Source organism: Thunnus albacares, chromosome 16 (assembly GCF_914725855.1).
Source record: "Thunnus albacares chromosome 16, fThuAlb1.1, whole genome shotgun sequence".
Lineage (NCBI taxonomy): Eukaryota > Metazoa > Chordata > Actinopteri > Scombriformes > Scombridae > Thunnus > Thunnus albacares.
In genome coordinates, this window is record NC_058121.1 from 25,674,052 (window position 1) to 25,689,205 (window position 15,154).

The following is a 15,154-nucleotide window of genomic DNA, read 5'->3' on the forward strand; positions in this document are numbered from 1 at the left end:
TCCCGTCCAATCACAATCACTCTCCCAACTACGTCATCGAAGACCGTCCAATCAGAGAGTTTGTTGTCCCCGAGGCACGTCAAGTTTGCCTTTGTAAGACAGGAAATACAAGAAATTTTGTTTTCAAGATAATGTAAATGTCTTTGAAAGGGAACAGAAGCAAAAATCTATTGCGGACAGTGACAAACTCCTAATAATTATGTAGTTTTACTGTAGTAGGATTTTTCATGCAGGAATTTTACATGTAATGGACTATTTTTACATTGCTGATTTGTATTAGCCGGATGTTATATCATTCTTTGCTGCTAACTTGTCGTTCCTCACTAGCATCCGTTAGCTTTAGCGTCCCGCTTTCCCACAAGGACTCTGCAGTTTTTAGCCACTGTAGAAGGCAGACAAACATAAATGAACTCATGTATATTTTAATATTTTGTACCCGAAGCTGAAACATTATTTCAAGCTGTTTGTCTTTTGGCTGTTGACGCGCTTTTAGCTAATTAGCCAGTTAGCCGTTATTCCTGCTGGGGGAGAAAGTTGGTCCATGAGGTTAAAATAAATTGAAATCGACAAATAATGAGACGTAACTGAGTGTTATAACAGGTAGCTCCGTTTCATAGGCAGCAGGATGAGGGCTTTACTTCTTGGTAAAACACAACAGTTGGTCAGCAGAGTCTTCAATCATCCTTCAATCAGACCTTCAGCAGCAGGTGAGATTAATGAACAAACACAACACGCATTAAGCATAAAATGCCAAATATTTGCTGGTTGCAGATTTTTTTAAATGTGACGATTTGAAGCTTTTGTGTGTCATACAGCGCATGATAGAAAACTTAATTATCTTTGGGTTTTTTGATTGTTGATTAGACAAAAAAAGGCATCTGACGTTGTTTAAGAAGTTATAACAGGCAGTTTTCACTATTTTCACCATTTCAGAAAATGTCATTAAAATTAATTTGACTAAAGACACCACACAACCTTAAAAAGCCACTTTTAATTAAAGTTTTTGTTCAGGAGAGACAGTTGCAGAGAACAATTATTCATTTATCAAAATAGTTGCAGGTTAATTTGACTAATTGTTGCAGCTTCAGTTCAGTTTCAATTGGAATTCAATCCAAAAATGCAATTTCACCGATGTAATCCAACTCCAACATTCAAATTCAGAAGTTAAGCTTAGTAAAATATCTAATTCAGAGCTGAAGTCGAACACATAAAGTGAAATTCAGATACAACATACAACCCCAGCAAGTCACTAACTGGAGGAACACATCACACGTTACCTTGTGTTTTTGTGTGAAATGTGTCTTTATGTTCTTCGATTTTAAAATCTTTCTTTCATGCTTGTGTTGACAGTGCGATGGCGAGCAGCTCAGGCCAGACTCTTGTGCAGCTCTTCACCAGACGAGGAAAAGCCTCGACCCTCCATGCTGCGACACCTGACCTCTAAAATTAAAGCCACAGGTCCGATTCCGGTGGCGGAGTACATGAGGGAGGTGCTCACCAACCCTGTGACGGTACGTGACGACCGCTCGCCCCGAATCTGTCGCTGTCAGACCGCCTGCTGCTACACCACCAGTCTCAAAACTGGAGTCTTGAAGTTTAAAATCCTGAATTTAGTTCTTGGAATCTGGACAAATTGTTGAATAATTCAGAATTAATTATATTGTATACTACTGTATACTACTATACTATATTGTATAACTACTATAAACACATAGTGCACCTCAGCATCAACCCGGAATCACCATAACAACCGCTGACTACACCTTAGCAACCATCAAGACTCACCGTAAAAGTCGCCTTAAAGACCCCCAGATCTGCCATAGCAACTCCCTAGAAACGCCATAGCAACCATTCTTCAAGCGTTCAGATTCAAAGTTCAAACATTTGTCTTAACAGAGCTCGTAAAAGTCACTAATTTATCACAGTCTTTCATTAGTAAAATCCCTTTTTTGCCCGAGTTCTTCATTTATATGAATGATACTTTTGATTTTAGGATGAACTGTTGTTTCTGCTGCTTCTGGTCACAGCTTTCATTGTCGTTCATTATCCGTCACTCAGACTGATTTGTTTTCTCTCGCAGGGTTATTATGTGAAGAACAACATGCTGGGGCCTGACGGAGATTTCATCACATCACCAGAAATCAGTCAGATCTTCGGAGAGGTGAGTCTGGTCACCTTCAGATGCACGGCTGGAGCCTGTTAAAGTGTTTTATTTTACAGGATGTACCCACTCAAGCCACCGCATTTACATCTAGTTCAACACATCTTTTTATAACGTTACACTCACATAGTGCTAAAGGTGTTTAAATATCAGCTGTTTCACCTTCAATATAAATAACCTGAACAAGGAAATGCTGGAAAAGTTACACTTTAAAACTTGGTCTTTACTGTTGAAAACATTATATAAAATATATTTACACTTTTGAAAAAGTCACATTTTTGTATCACAGTTTATTCAAATTCAAATCTTAATTAGTTTCATTTTTGCAGATTGATTAATTGGTTAATCACGTCCGTATTTGAGCTCTAATTATATATGTATTAGCCAATTACATCCTGAAAATCACCAAAAAGTTCAGATGAGTGCCAGAAAATAATTTTATGTAGCAGGCACATTTCTACTCAGTTATAAGAAAACTTGAGGCAGCATCTCTGACATCTCCTCCTGCTGTTTGTCGTTTGTTGGTGTGGTTTGTTTTTCCTGCAGCTGCTCGGTATCTGGATCATCAGTGAGTGGATGGGAGCAGGTGGCCCCAAACAGCTGCAGCTGGTCGAGCTCGGACCTGGAAAAGGATCGCTGGCCGCTGACGTCCTCCGAGTATGAACTTCTATTGTTAGAGCAGCAGAACTTCACATAAAAAGAGAAACATTTAAAGTTACAGTAAAGGAATTATTATAAAGTTATATGGGATATTTAGTCATGTAGCTCTAATATTTCTCCAGCAGGAGGAGCTATTTACTGGTTCTGTTTTAACAACTTTTCAAAGTAAAGTTACAAATCTAAATGAATAAAACAAGTCAAATAAAAATTGAACGAGAAGATTAATTTTACACATATTTGTTCAGTTTGGTGTATTTATTGTATATCACATCATACTGTATGTTTACATAAAATCCTGCTGTGATCTTACTGTTGCTGCTGCTCACTAAAGGCACCACGTGTTCAAACATAAACAATATTCTAATCCTGGTGTGTTTGAGTTGATTCACTTTATTATCCTCAAGGAGAAATATCTTGAAACATCTGTGTAATACAGTAGTGATGTACTTAGTGTCTCCTCCTCAGTCAGAGTCATGTGTGTTGTGTTTTTTTCTCTGCAGGTGTTCAGTCAGCTGCAGTCGGTGCTGAGCGGGGCCTCCATGTCGCTCCACCTGGTCGAGGTGAGTCCGGCGCTGAGTCGCATCCAGGCCCAGAATCTGACCGGGACCCGCAACCAGGAGGCAGACAGCGAGGACGAGCCGGTTTACCGCCGCGGGGAAACCTCCACCGGGCTGCCGGTGTCCTGGTACCGCCGCTTAGACGACGTCCCTGCAGGTACTGTCCTGCGTCTTATATCTGTGCTTCAAACTTTACTTTTTAAAAATCTGTTCAGCACTTTAAGCTGCATGTTGTGTATGAAATGTGCTATATGAATAAAGTTTATTATTAACACTATATTATTATTACACAGCTGCAGGTGATTGGTTTGGGTTAAAAAGCTGCAGGGAAATCTGTACTTTGTGGTGATTAGGGCTGTAACTAACAATTTAATCTATCAATCTGTTGATTATTGATTAGTTGTTATTGCATAAAATGTCAGAAAATGGTTCCCAAAGCCTGAGGTGACTCATAGAAAAGACTGAAGAAAATATTCACACGTCAGAAGCTGAAATCAGAGAATTTGGATTTTTTTCTTAAAAAATGATTCAAATCGATTGTTAAAATAGATTAATTTAATAGTTGGCAACTAATCAATTCATTGATTAATCGTTGCAGCTCTAGTGGCGATGTTGTTCTTATCAGGGTGGAAAAACATATGAAACCCAGATTATTATTAGTTAACTATTAATGCAACAACTGTAAATGCTACATGTGCTACTAGATCTGCAGCTAACACTGACGAAAACATCTGAAAACATCGCTGCCTAATCAAACAGTACGTTTTCTGACTGTCTGATGCTCTCAGCCCCAAACCCACCGCTTCCTTCTGAAGATGTAAACAGGGCTTGATAAAATAATTAAACACTAATTAAACGCTTAAATGATCTTTGCATTTTACAAAATGTCGACTTTGTGGAAATCCAGTTATTACAACGTGCATGAAAAGCTTATTTTAAGCTAACGTAGGTGATATCTGTTATATCAGCTGTCTTGAGTCACGACAGTCTGTAAACCGTGACGTGAATATTTACAGTCTGAGGACCTGCAGCGGGTTACAGGACTGTCGTGACTCAGGATGATCGGACTGTGTTTGTTAACGAGATATTATCTCTGATTAAGAGATGTGAAGCCGCGGAAGTCGACTGAAGAGCGTTTGGATTTTACTGAAACGTGTTGACAATTCATCCTGTAATGTTCAAGGAAACCGCAGTGTTCCTCACTTGTTGAATGTAGAAGAAATTTAAGTTCACGGGAGAAGCTGAGAAGCTCTTAATTCAATATTAGTGGAATCTCTGGAAAAATCTTTAAAAGCGACTGACAATTATAGAAATTCATTTTTAAAAATGGCTAAAAGATTTCCCTAAACAGCTGGGCACTGTAGTTTTTAACAAACGCTACTCAAACAGGAGGATAATAGTGCATTATTAGAGGACTATTTTCAGCAGCGGATTAATCTACATTTGGTGCTCTAGTGAGTATTTCTGGCAGCAGAACCGTGTATCCTACTTGTAGGTAGATATATTCATTACAAGAAAAATATGAAATATCACCAGACTTACTTATTTTATGTCTCTCATGTTAATAATTGAAAGTAAGAGATGTCTTCTCTTCTTTTAAGTGATTATCTTAAAGCCAGTTTCTCTTCTTACAGGATTCAGCATCTTTCTGGCTCATGAGTTCTTCGACGCTCTGCCGATCCACAAATTCCAGGTAACTTTCAAAACCACAATCTGTAGAGTTTTTATTTAATTACATTGTTTTCTTTCTTGCAGTCTGTGTGTTGTTTTCCTCGGGTTGTCGTGGCTCTCTACTACAGTTATTGATGCTGCCACTAGATGGCACCAAAGTGACATAAAATCTTTGCTGTTCTAACAGCAAGTAGAGAAATATGAAGATGACAAATCAACCAAACAGTCTGAGTGATGAAAGGCTGCATTTGTAGATTCAGTTTGAGTTTCTGAGCTGGAGGATTTGAGGAGATCTCGTTGGTGTCTTTTCATCTTATCATCATACAAGTGATATTTTTAAAGCTTGTTCTGCTTTGTTGCACATAAAATTAAGTTGAGATTTAAACTCTTGAGATAAACAGGCAGTTATTAAAATGTTTATCATGGTTCCTCCTGTTTTTAACTTGTTTGTATATGAGTTACTATGAAGGAAACCCTTCAAACTGATAAATGTTCTGACAACAATATTTTCAGGCATTTTTTCTCTGGTGTTATGGAGACTTTAGTGTTGTTGAAACCTGCAGCGCCCTCATACAAAGCTGTTTATTTAGGGTGTTTGTTTGTTTGTTTGTTTGTTTGGGGTAGAGGACAGAGAAAGGCTGGAGGGAGGTGATGGTGGACATCGACCCAGAGAAGCCGGACCAGCTGAGGTTTGTGGTGGCGCCGTCTTCAACTCTGGCCTCCTCCACGCTGGTACAGGTCAGTAGCAGAGCAGCCGCAGTCATGTGACACTGAATTCATCTTCTAAGTTGTTTGTCAGGCTGAAACACCAGAGAGCAAGAGACCAATGATTTATCTCCTGAACGAGACAACAACTGACAAAACAATCTCACAGCAAGGTCCATTATCTTATGGACGTTGTAATGGTGTTGCATGATGTTCCTCAGCACTTAATGGACCTCTTACATTGTTTCAAAGGTCAGGGATGAACTTTTCAACCTCAATTTTTAAGCCAACATGCACAAGAAGGCACTCTACTGGCACCCCCGCAGGCTGTGATGTTTATTACACCCAACATGATGAAAGTGTAGCTGAGCAACAAGGAAACTTTCTATTAATACTTGTAGAAATATTTCAGCTAACGATATTATTCCTCACTTTAATTAAAGTTTTCCTGCACAAGTCACATCATGAAGGAAACAGTTTTTGTACGGTGAACTAGCAGAGGGAAAACATCCAGACAGAGTTTAGTTTATTTATTAGTACACATAAAGAAACCCCAAAATATAATAAATTTAAGGATTATGTTGCTGAGATTAAAAAAACCCAAAAAACTAATCCAAAAAACCCCCCCAAACAAATAAAACAATGACTGAAATAATAAATGTATCAGTAAAGAGACAAAAAACAAATATAGCTTCACTAAGTTCATGTGCTACATATCACAACCTCTTGACATTATACTAAAGTTGTTTACAAAGTCAAGAGGTTGTGATACGTAGCACAACAAGCTAGCGAAGAACCGTGTTCCCCACACATGCTCAGTGGCGTCTGCCTGACACAGAACTACTCTCCTGAGACTGAAAACATGATGCTGTTATTAGTCTTTGGAGATATATCAGGCTTTGATACACACAATATTTGTTAGTAGATCAGTTCATTGTTGGTTTTGATCCAAACATGACATTTGTTGACAAGAAGAAAAATATAGAAAATCACCAGCTTTATCCTTTAATATTAAGCTTTATTTCCATATTTTCTCCTCATGTTTTGAAATTGACCTTTTCTAAAAAATAAAAATGTGAATGATGACAAAAAAAATTCTATTCATACTATTTTTTCTATTCATATTATACTCATATATTCATATTTGCACTGTCTTAAATCTGCGTCAACAGTGTAGATGGAAATAATTTCATTGAAATACAACTGAATGTTCTTGAAAACAAGAAAGGAAGGTTCACTCCTTTCTACAAAACAGCAAATAAAAATGTTGGGACTTTTTAAGGCTTTAATCTAACTATGAGAGTTTATTATTTGTACTTTAAAGTACAGAATGTACTTGAGGAGATCTTTATTCTTTGTGGAAATGAACTCTTAGAAGTTTGTTTTATAGCCTCCATCTGGTTTTTATTGCCCACATCTATACCATCTATATGTTCGCAGCCTGTTTGATTTGGCCTCTCTGGCTCAGTTCAGACACTTTGAGCATCCTGCCAGAGGCCTGACATCATCATCATCATCAGTCTGTTTGGATGAAGAACCTGCTTTTAAATCCAGTTCGAGGGCTGGAGCTCAGTGTCTGCTTCAAACCAGACTGAAACCACAAAACAGTAGAAAATACAGTAGGGTTTTAAGAAAGGAAGGATTAATTTCTCATTGAGGTCGTCTGTGTTTGTCAGATTCAAACAAAGGTTCGAGGATGTGATGTGGTAAATGTAAAGGAGTGAAAACTTAATCCAGAAACTGTTCAGCAGCTGTTGGTGATTTTGAACTTTACATTTCTGGTTCTGTTTAGGTGTTTGTTGTTTGTTTCTGAGTCAAACATGCAGCAGGTCGACATATTTCCAGCAGCTGCTGCAGTTTGTTTTAGTCTCAGTCTCTCAGAATCAAAGAGGCTCCTTCTTTTTCAAATAATACAAATCATCAGAGAAGAAGAAACACAGCAGCAGGGTGCTTTAACGACCAGGAGCCGAATGCACAAAACATCCTAAAATTAAAGGAGCTTTTCAGTGGCCAAGTTAGGGGCGGTCAGTCCTGACTTAAAGAGGACGTATCATACACATTTCTAGATTTATATTTATATTCTGGGGCTCTACTGGAATATCTTTACATGATTTCTAGTTAAAAACTCCTTATTTATCTTCTACAGGTCCTTTATGCAGCCCCTCAGTTCAGCCTCTGTCTGAAACAGGCCGTTTTAGCTCCTGTCTCTTTAAGACCCGCCTCCTGATGAGCCCACTCTGTTCTGATTGGTCCGGCTCCAGAGGCCACGTAAACAAATAGTAGCAGCAAGATTTGACTTGTTTTTCTTGTTCTTGTTACTTGAAATGGAAACTTTTCAAATACATCTGCACATGTTCAAGCGCAAATACGCAAGTGGACGATATGAACAATCTTAGCAAGAAAGGCTAACAGACAAACGATCAGATGTCATCACGAGGAGGAAGTAGAGGTAACGTTGTAAACAAAGTGTTCAAAGCAGGTTGAAGTCCTGACTCTTGAGTTACAGAAACCATTTTTACATATAACACTTTTGCTTTCACTGAGACCTGCTCACTATCAGTCAGCTGCTGCATCATATCTGCCGTAATTTGGAAAAATACAACGATAACATAGCCGCTGACTTAATGAGGATCCAAACAGCTCCACCAACGAATCAAAACAGTCCAATAACACCAGAGATGACCTTTACTCAGCTCTCCACTACAGTGACATTTCATCACTCATGATCTTGATAATCTAGTAATCTGTGACCGTTTTGAGTCATTTTTAAAGAATAAAAATATAAAGATGATCTGGTTCCAGATTTAAAAAAGTGAATATTTTTTGGTTTCTTTTGTTCTCTATGATAATAAATGAGTTACCAAAGCCCAAGATTTGTTTGGTCAGATGCAGAAAAAAAATTACATGCAGATGATGTTTTTAGATGACATTTAATCTAATTGACACATCAATAATTTTTGTTTTCAAATATGAAATCTAAATCACCTTAAAAGATCGGACACCTGAATAAGTGTGTTGAACCTCCACAGCAGGTCGACGTCTCCAGCAGAGATGACTTGAGAGTGAAGTGATTTATTATTGATTAAGTGTGCGGGTGTGTGTGTGTGTGTGTTGGTGTGTGTCAGGCAGATGAAAGGCGGCATCATGTGGAGGTGTGTGCAGAAGGAGGCGTCATCGTCCAGCAGCTGGCCCGGCGGATCACAGAGGACGGAGGAGCGGCGCTGATCGCCGACTACGGCCACGATGGAACCAAGACGGACACGTTCAGAGTATGACGGACACTTTAAATATTCATTAAGTGTGTGAGTTTTAAATATGTTTTATGTTTTTTTTTTTGTTTGTTTGTTTTTTAAATAGGTTAATACAGATCTTTTCCTCATTTTCAGACGAATAACAATGACCATCTGTCCAGTTACTTTTCAACCTATACACTTTGGTCACTATGTGTTTAAAGGTCTTCCACACAATAATTTCATTTTACAACTTTTTTTGCTGCTTGATACAAAAAGAAAACTCACAAGGTTCTCATTACCCACGACTGATCTACAAGACAAGTCCGATATCACATAATTTAGTCTGATTTTAAGGATTCTTGGATACACAGAGTTCGATCAGTCCCCATTGTGGTCTGTCAGGTTGCACTTCATCAATTTATCCAAAACAACCAAAGCAGCTCATTTTCAGGTTTTGGTGTTTGATAAACTGATCAAATGAACCCGTTCACCAGAGCACATGGCGAACCGATCGCTGTGCATGCAGAGTCTGTGTATCACCTGCCTGTAAACACGCAGGCGACGCCGCTACTGTCACAGATAACGTTGCCTGTGTTCAGTCACGTGAGGCGGATTTTTAAGGTGCGTGTATTCCGTTATCAGCGGCACCTCTTCTCAATGCTGGTTAAAACTTAAAAAACTACTGTCATGGGGCTGGTCTGTGCCCTAACGTAAGAAACACTTAAAAACCTGCAGCATCCAGATCCATCTGAGCTTAGATCTTGCCGACATATAGATAAATCTGGTTTTTGCTTGATTTTGAAAGTTTTACCATCCTCACCTGCGCTGGGAGGCCTGTTTATCTTCTACCACGCAGATTAAGCATTTGAACATCGTTAGAAATGTTGGATCACATGTAAATAACACAGCTGCGACACATTTGTAAAGCTTATTAAGAAACGTGTCGTTTTTTCCGACGTGAAACCAAAAGATGAGGAGTCTGCGGAGGGCTGAACCAAGTGTGGTAGAAGTAGTTGTTTTGTTAGAAGAGGATAAACTTTTAAAGTACTCAAATGAAAATTAAGATTGTTAATTGTATATCTGTACATAAATAACACATTGCATGCATCTGGTGAAATTTCCTGTTTTTATATTGCACAGCGTCAGTTTTTTCCAATATGGTGCAGCCTTAATGTCATAATATTTCATAATGAATGTAATATTAAATATAATAAATTACTACATATAGTAAAACATGAACAATATGAATACATTTAGGACAGTTGGGACATTTTGTTCGTTCCTCTCTTCAGTTATAGTTTAAGGAAACAGATGTAGGAAGCAGCAGACTGAAGGGAAACCGCTGTCCAACGGCCCGCTGCTCCTCTTCCTCCGCTGCTTCTCTGATACTGTTAACATATTTATTTTCTCAACTTTAACAGCATCATTTAAAATAAGTTTTGTTGGAAGTAGACTGTTTTGAATTCCCCGAGACGGGTGAAAATACATTTTAAGGAGGTTTCCACTTCAGTATTTCCAATTTCTTGATGTTAAATATAATCATGTGAACATGTGATGCCCATAAAGCTGTTTTCAGTGATGTGATGGCACTTTAATCACATATTTTCTTTCTGTTTGAGGGTTTCGTGGATCAGAGAACTGAAGCCGACAGCAGATTGATGGGGAAACTGTTGAAACCATGAGAGAACAAACCGAAGCTCAACTGCATTTTTTTTTATATTTCTTTTGAAATCAGGGTTTTAAAGGTCACCAGCTCCATGACGTCCTGGCGTCACCCGGCTCGGCCGACCTCACCGCTGACGTTGACTTCAGCTACCTGCGGAGGGTGGCTGGAGGGGGCGTGGCCTGTCTGGGACCTGTCAGTCAAAGGACGTTCCTGAAGAACATGGGCATCGACACCCGGCTACAGGTGAGCCTGATCCTCCTCTCACGGATAGCAGGAGGATTAATAACAGCAACGACAGTGATGAGCGTCTTTTTATTGTCAGCTATTATCACAGTTATTAATCTTTTATTAGTTATTTCTCCCCACATTTCTCTGTTTGGTGTCTTCAGGTTATGCTAGCCCATTGTTGCTAACTTTGGAGCTAACCCCCTTTACTTTTTCAGCATTTGAGGAAACAACAGACGTGACTTTTTTAGCATTTATTAACCGACACACTGTAGTCTGTACTGTACATTTACTGCCAGACTGACAACTTACTACTAACCTTTTCCTCTGCTCCGCTCGCATCCACCGTCACTTCTCATGTTCTCGCTCTTTCCCCGCTCGCTACGCAAACATACTCCTTAACGGAGCCACGCGACCAGTGGTTTCCCAGGCAACGACACAGACGTTGACTCACGTACCGGAACAGCGCTGCACAGAGACTCCCAAATGCTATATCCATTCATTCGGATATTAAATATAAAATATATATATTTTTTGGCCTGGCGGGGGTTTTCGTTGTGTCATTGTGGAGAAACACAGATTCAGTAAACGTTCAGTACGTTCAGTAAACGTTGAGAACAGTTAGACCCAGCAGTCTCCGTTAGGTTGGGCGAGTTCAAAGTTGTGAAAACAACGGGGGTGTTTTGAATACACCCCCGTTGTTTTCACAGGTAATTTGTTAGTCTGTCTCTCCCGCCGCAGGAAATAATGGTTTAATCCTGGAAAGCTATTGATGTTGCACTTTTCTCTTTATGAAAATAACACAGAGATTATTCGACCAATCAGAATTTAGTCGGACGAGAGCATATCGACCAACTAATCGACCAGTCGACCAGCAGACTACAGCCCTAATTTCTTCACATGGCCATACAGCAAGGCAAGGCAAGTTTATTTGTATGGCACATTTCAACAACAAGGCAATTCAAAGTGCTTTGCATAGAGCATAAAAGGCATCAAAACAGAATATAAAAGCAACACAAGTAAAAAGACATATAAAAACAATTAAAAAGTGTTAAAATTTGGAAATAAAAAGAAGCTAAAAAAGGGAATAAGACAGATAAAACAAGAGAATAAAAGTTACAGTGCAGAAAACAGAAGCGTCCTCAGCTGTGATTTAAAGTAACTGAGTGTTGCAGCAGACCTGCAGTTTTCTTGGAGTTTGTTCCAGATATGTGGAGCATAAAAACTGCCTCTCCATGTTTAGTTTTGACTCTGGAGACAGAAAGCAGACCTGCTCCCAGATGACCTGAGAGGTCTAGATGGTTCATAATGTAGCAGCAGTGAGAAAAAATAAATATAATCTAATTCAATCAAATGTTCCAAGACAATATTGGATGACTGGATTTGAGGCCACTATCAGTATTTTAGAGGTTTAAAAAAAAAATTCCAGTAACGATATTTTTGGAAATAGTAATTTCTTGCTCCGCTCAAAAATGTGTTTTTCTCTTTGTTCCTTCAGTTGGATGTTTGAGCTTCGCTTGATGTATGTGCAGAGTTTGTTTTCACATTCATCTGCAGGAGGAGGAAAGTTTCTCTGAGCTCATCAAAAATCCAATTTTAATTTGGATGATCATGACTTGTGACATCACAACTACTTCGGAGCCAATCATGGTCCAATATTCAACTTACAGTAGTGTGATGTGGAAACTTGACACCTCCAGTGCACAAACACTGAGAATGGACTTAAGAAATGAAAAATATTTACATATTCATAGATGCTGGATTTCTAATGAGAGAGAAGGAATAGATGTCACTTTAAGGATTTTAAATTGGTAATTTTTTGTAGAAAAAAATCATATCAGACACACATTATTGTTCTAACAGAGTATTTTTTTGTATTTCTGGAAGAAATCTTTAAAGAATTGTGACCAAGAGACGTACTGAGCGAGACATTTTATAGTAATGGAGACGTGGTTTTAAAGGAAAATTCTGGTATATTTCAAGCTGGTGTATTTCCCATGTAGGTCATGCTCACTTTCATTCGCCTGCTCCATTACATTCAGGGAAACGAGAACTTGTTATACGCATAACAATGTATATCGGGCCATTTGTGACCATTATGGCTGACTGCCCAGAGTCACAAAGGCCACATTTAATCTAAATATGCCACGAATACAGTGAATTTTCCTTTATCTTTTTTTTTTTTTTTTTTTGTCCACTTGGAGGCAGATGAACTCCTCAACAAGCTGAAAACACAGATTCTGACAAGTCGTGTTTCCGTCCAACTGATGAATCTCCACCAACTCTTGAGAAAAATATCTGGCTCTTCAGCTGTTAAATGTTCCGCTTTCTTCTCCAGCCTGTTGCTAACTGTATCTGTCTGCTGTTTGGTGCTGAGCAGGTAGTTTACGGCAGGTTTTTAGAGCTTTTTCTCTAAAAACAGCTGCCTGCTGCAGACAAAAACATTGCTGAGAGTGAAGCAAACAGTGAAATGTGCCATTAAAACAAAACAATGAGCTGAAAAACCCTAAAAAGCTCTGTAGAGCTGGTGATAGTAATGTGGGTTTATAACTATAAGTGACACCTTTCACATTACATGGAGTCATTTGATCCATTGTAAACATAAAAATATAGATTAGTGGAGCTTTAACGTTCTCTGAAACATGTTCCAGACGTTTGAAGTAGATCCTTTGGTTCTCTGCAGGTTCTGCTGAGGAACTGCAGCGACCCGTCCACCAGGAAGCAGCTGATCAGCAGCTACGACATGCTGACGAACCCGGCCAAGATGGGCGAGCGCTTCCACTTCTTCAGCCTGCTGCACCCGAGCCGCCTCGCCAAACCCAAGACATCAGAGGGGCTGAAGCTGGAGAAGAAGAGCCCGGCGCCGCTGCCTGTGGCCGGATTCGCCGAGCTCAGCTTCTCCTGAGGCGTTTTTAACTGTCCAGAGACCGTTAACAGGTCAGCAACAGATCAGAAAAGTCTGGAGATGATCTGATCCTTCCTGTAGAGGTTTGGGAGCTTAGAGAGACATTACAGGTCATCTGAGAGAGTCTTGAAGCTCCGTCATTTGCAGATACTTTGACTCGGAGGATCATGTTCATGGGACGATGGTGTTTTTACAGCTGATATAAAAAAAACACCTAGTATTCATGCAGGAGGATGACACAGTGTCTGTAATTTAGAGAAAAAGAAGAAATTTGCTGTATTGTACCAGATTATATGTTCAGCATGAAGTGAACTAAATGTAAAGTTTCTCTTTAGACGTTTTAATGTAAAAATCCAAGAAAATAAAAATATTTTTTGACATTTATTGTTTAATTGGTGACATACAAAGTTGCCTAACAAGGTGAAAATGTAAACACGTTGATCCTTAAAACTCAGAGCGTGCTGACACCTGATATCTGGCGAGGTCAGAGGTCATCTGGAGGCAGGAGGATCTCTTTCCTCTCCGCTACGCCGACGCTCGGCCGGCTGCCCGCAGCCACATCTTGAAGCAGTTAGCTGAGCTCAGAGTTGTGCAGGAGCCATTCACAACGAGCCCGCCGCTCCGCCGGTAGCAATTAAAAGATTCAGTTACACATGTGGGGTGGGGCGGGAGGGGTCACCGCTGCCAAAACAAGCAGCCGTCCTCCTGAAGAGCGGCTGAGCGAGGCGATCGTGTTCAGAATTGGTAATTAAATGATCGTTTCCAAACATCCTGCTGCGGATCGTTATCAGCTTTCCCCTGATTCAGGAGGATCTCTGTGTGTGGCTGGTTTTTTTTTCTTCTCATTTGATGAATCAGACGTACGTTTGGAAGAAATTAGAAGTTTATATTAAAACCCTCCAACTGAAGATATTTAAATGGTTTCTCACCTGGAAGTTGCCACCAAAGTCACACTGTTTTATGCCTTTAAATCAACACAATTGAAGCAAAATTTCCAAAACTTTCTGGGTTACTTTTATGAATCAATGATCTCTTATGATCTCTTCATTTTCAGTGTTACATTAAGTTTCTATATTTAACATGAAGCTAAGAGCGAAACCAAAAAATATTTAAGGATTTAAAGGAAATCTTCATATTTAAATAAATGTTGACTTTAAAAAAAAATCTGATTTTTATTTATGTTCATAATGGCAGTTATTGTCTCACCTGAACTAAATGTTTCAGTTGTTTTTGCACTTCATGACCCTTGGACACATGTAATCTGTCTAGAAAATGTCATATTTTTCTTAATACATGGGTGTAAACAATAAAAATGTCCTCTGGATTGTTTGCATTTCCTGTCAGCCATGTTGCCTCCTGCCTCACCTCCGT

General features: G+C 39.2%; 1 protein-coding gene across 1 annotated transcript; it reads left to right on the forward strand.

The window, feature by feature from the left end:
- The first annotated feature begins 280 nt into the window (after nt 1-280).
- Nucleotides 281-14,163, forward strand: ndufaf7 (NADH:ubiquinone oxidoreductase complex assembly factor 7). Its single transcript, XM_044377328.1, has 10 exons — nt 281-707; nt 1,351-1,511; nt 2,081-2,161; nt 2,708-2,818; nt 3,322-3,535; nt 5,013-5,071; nt 5,674-5,787; nt 8,880-9,023; nt 10,723-10,896; nt 13,562-14,163. Exons 1-10 carry the CDS (start codon nt 626-628, stop codon nt 13,781-13,783), a joined length of 1,362 nt encoding a protein of 453 aa, XP_044233263.1. The 5' UTR covers nt 281-625; the 3' UTR covers nt 13,784-14,163.
- Nucleotides 14,164-15,154: the final 991 nt, after the last annotated feature.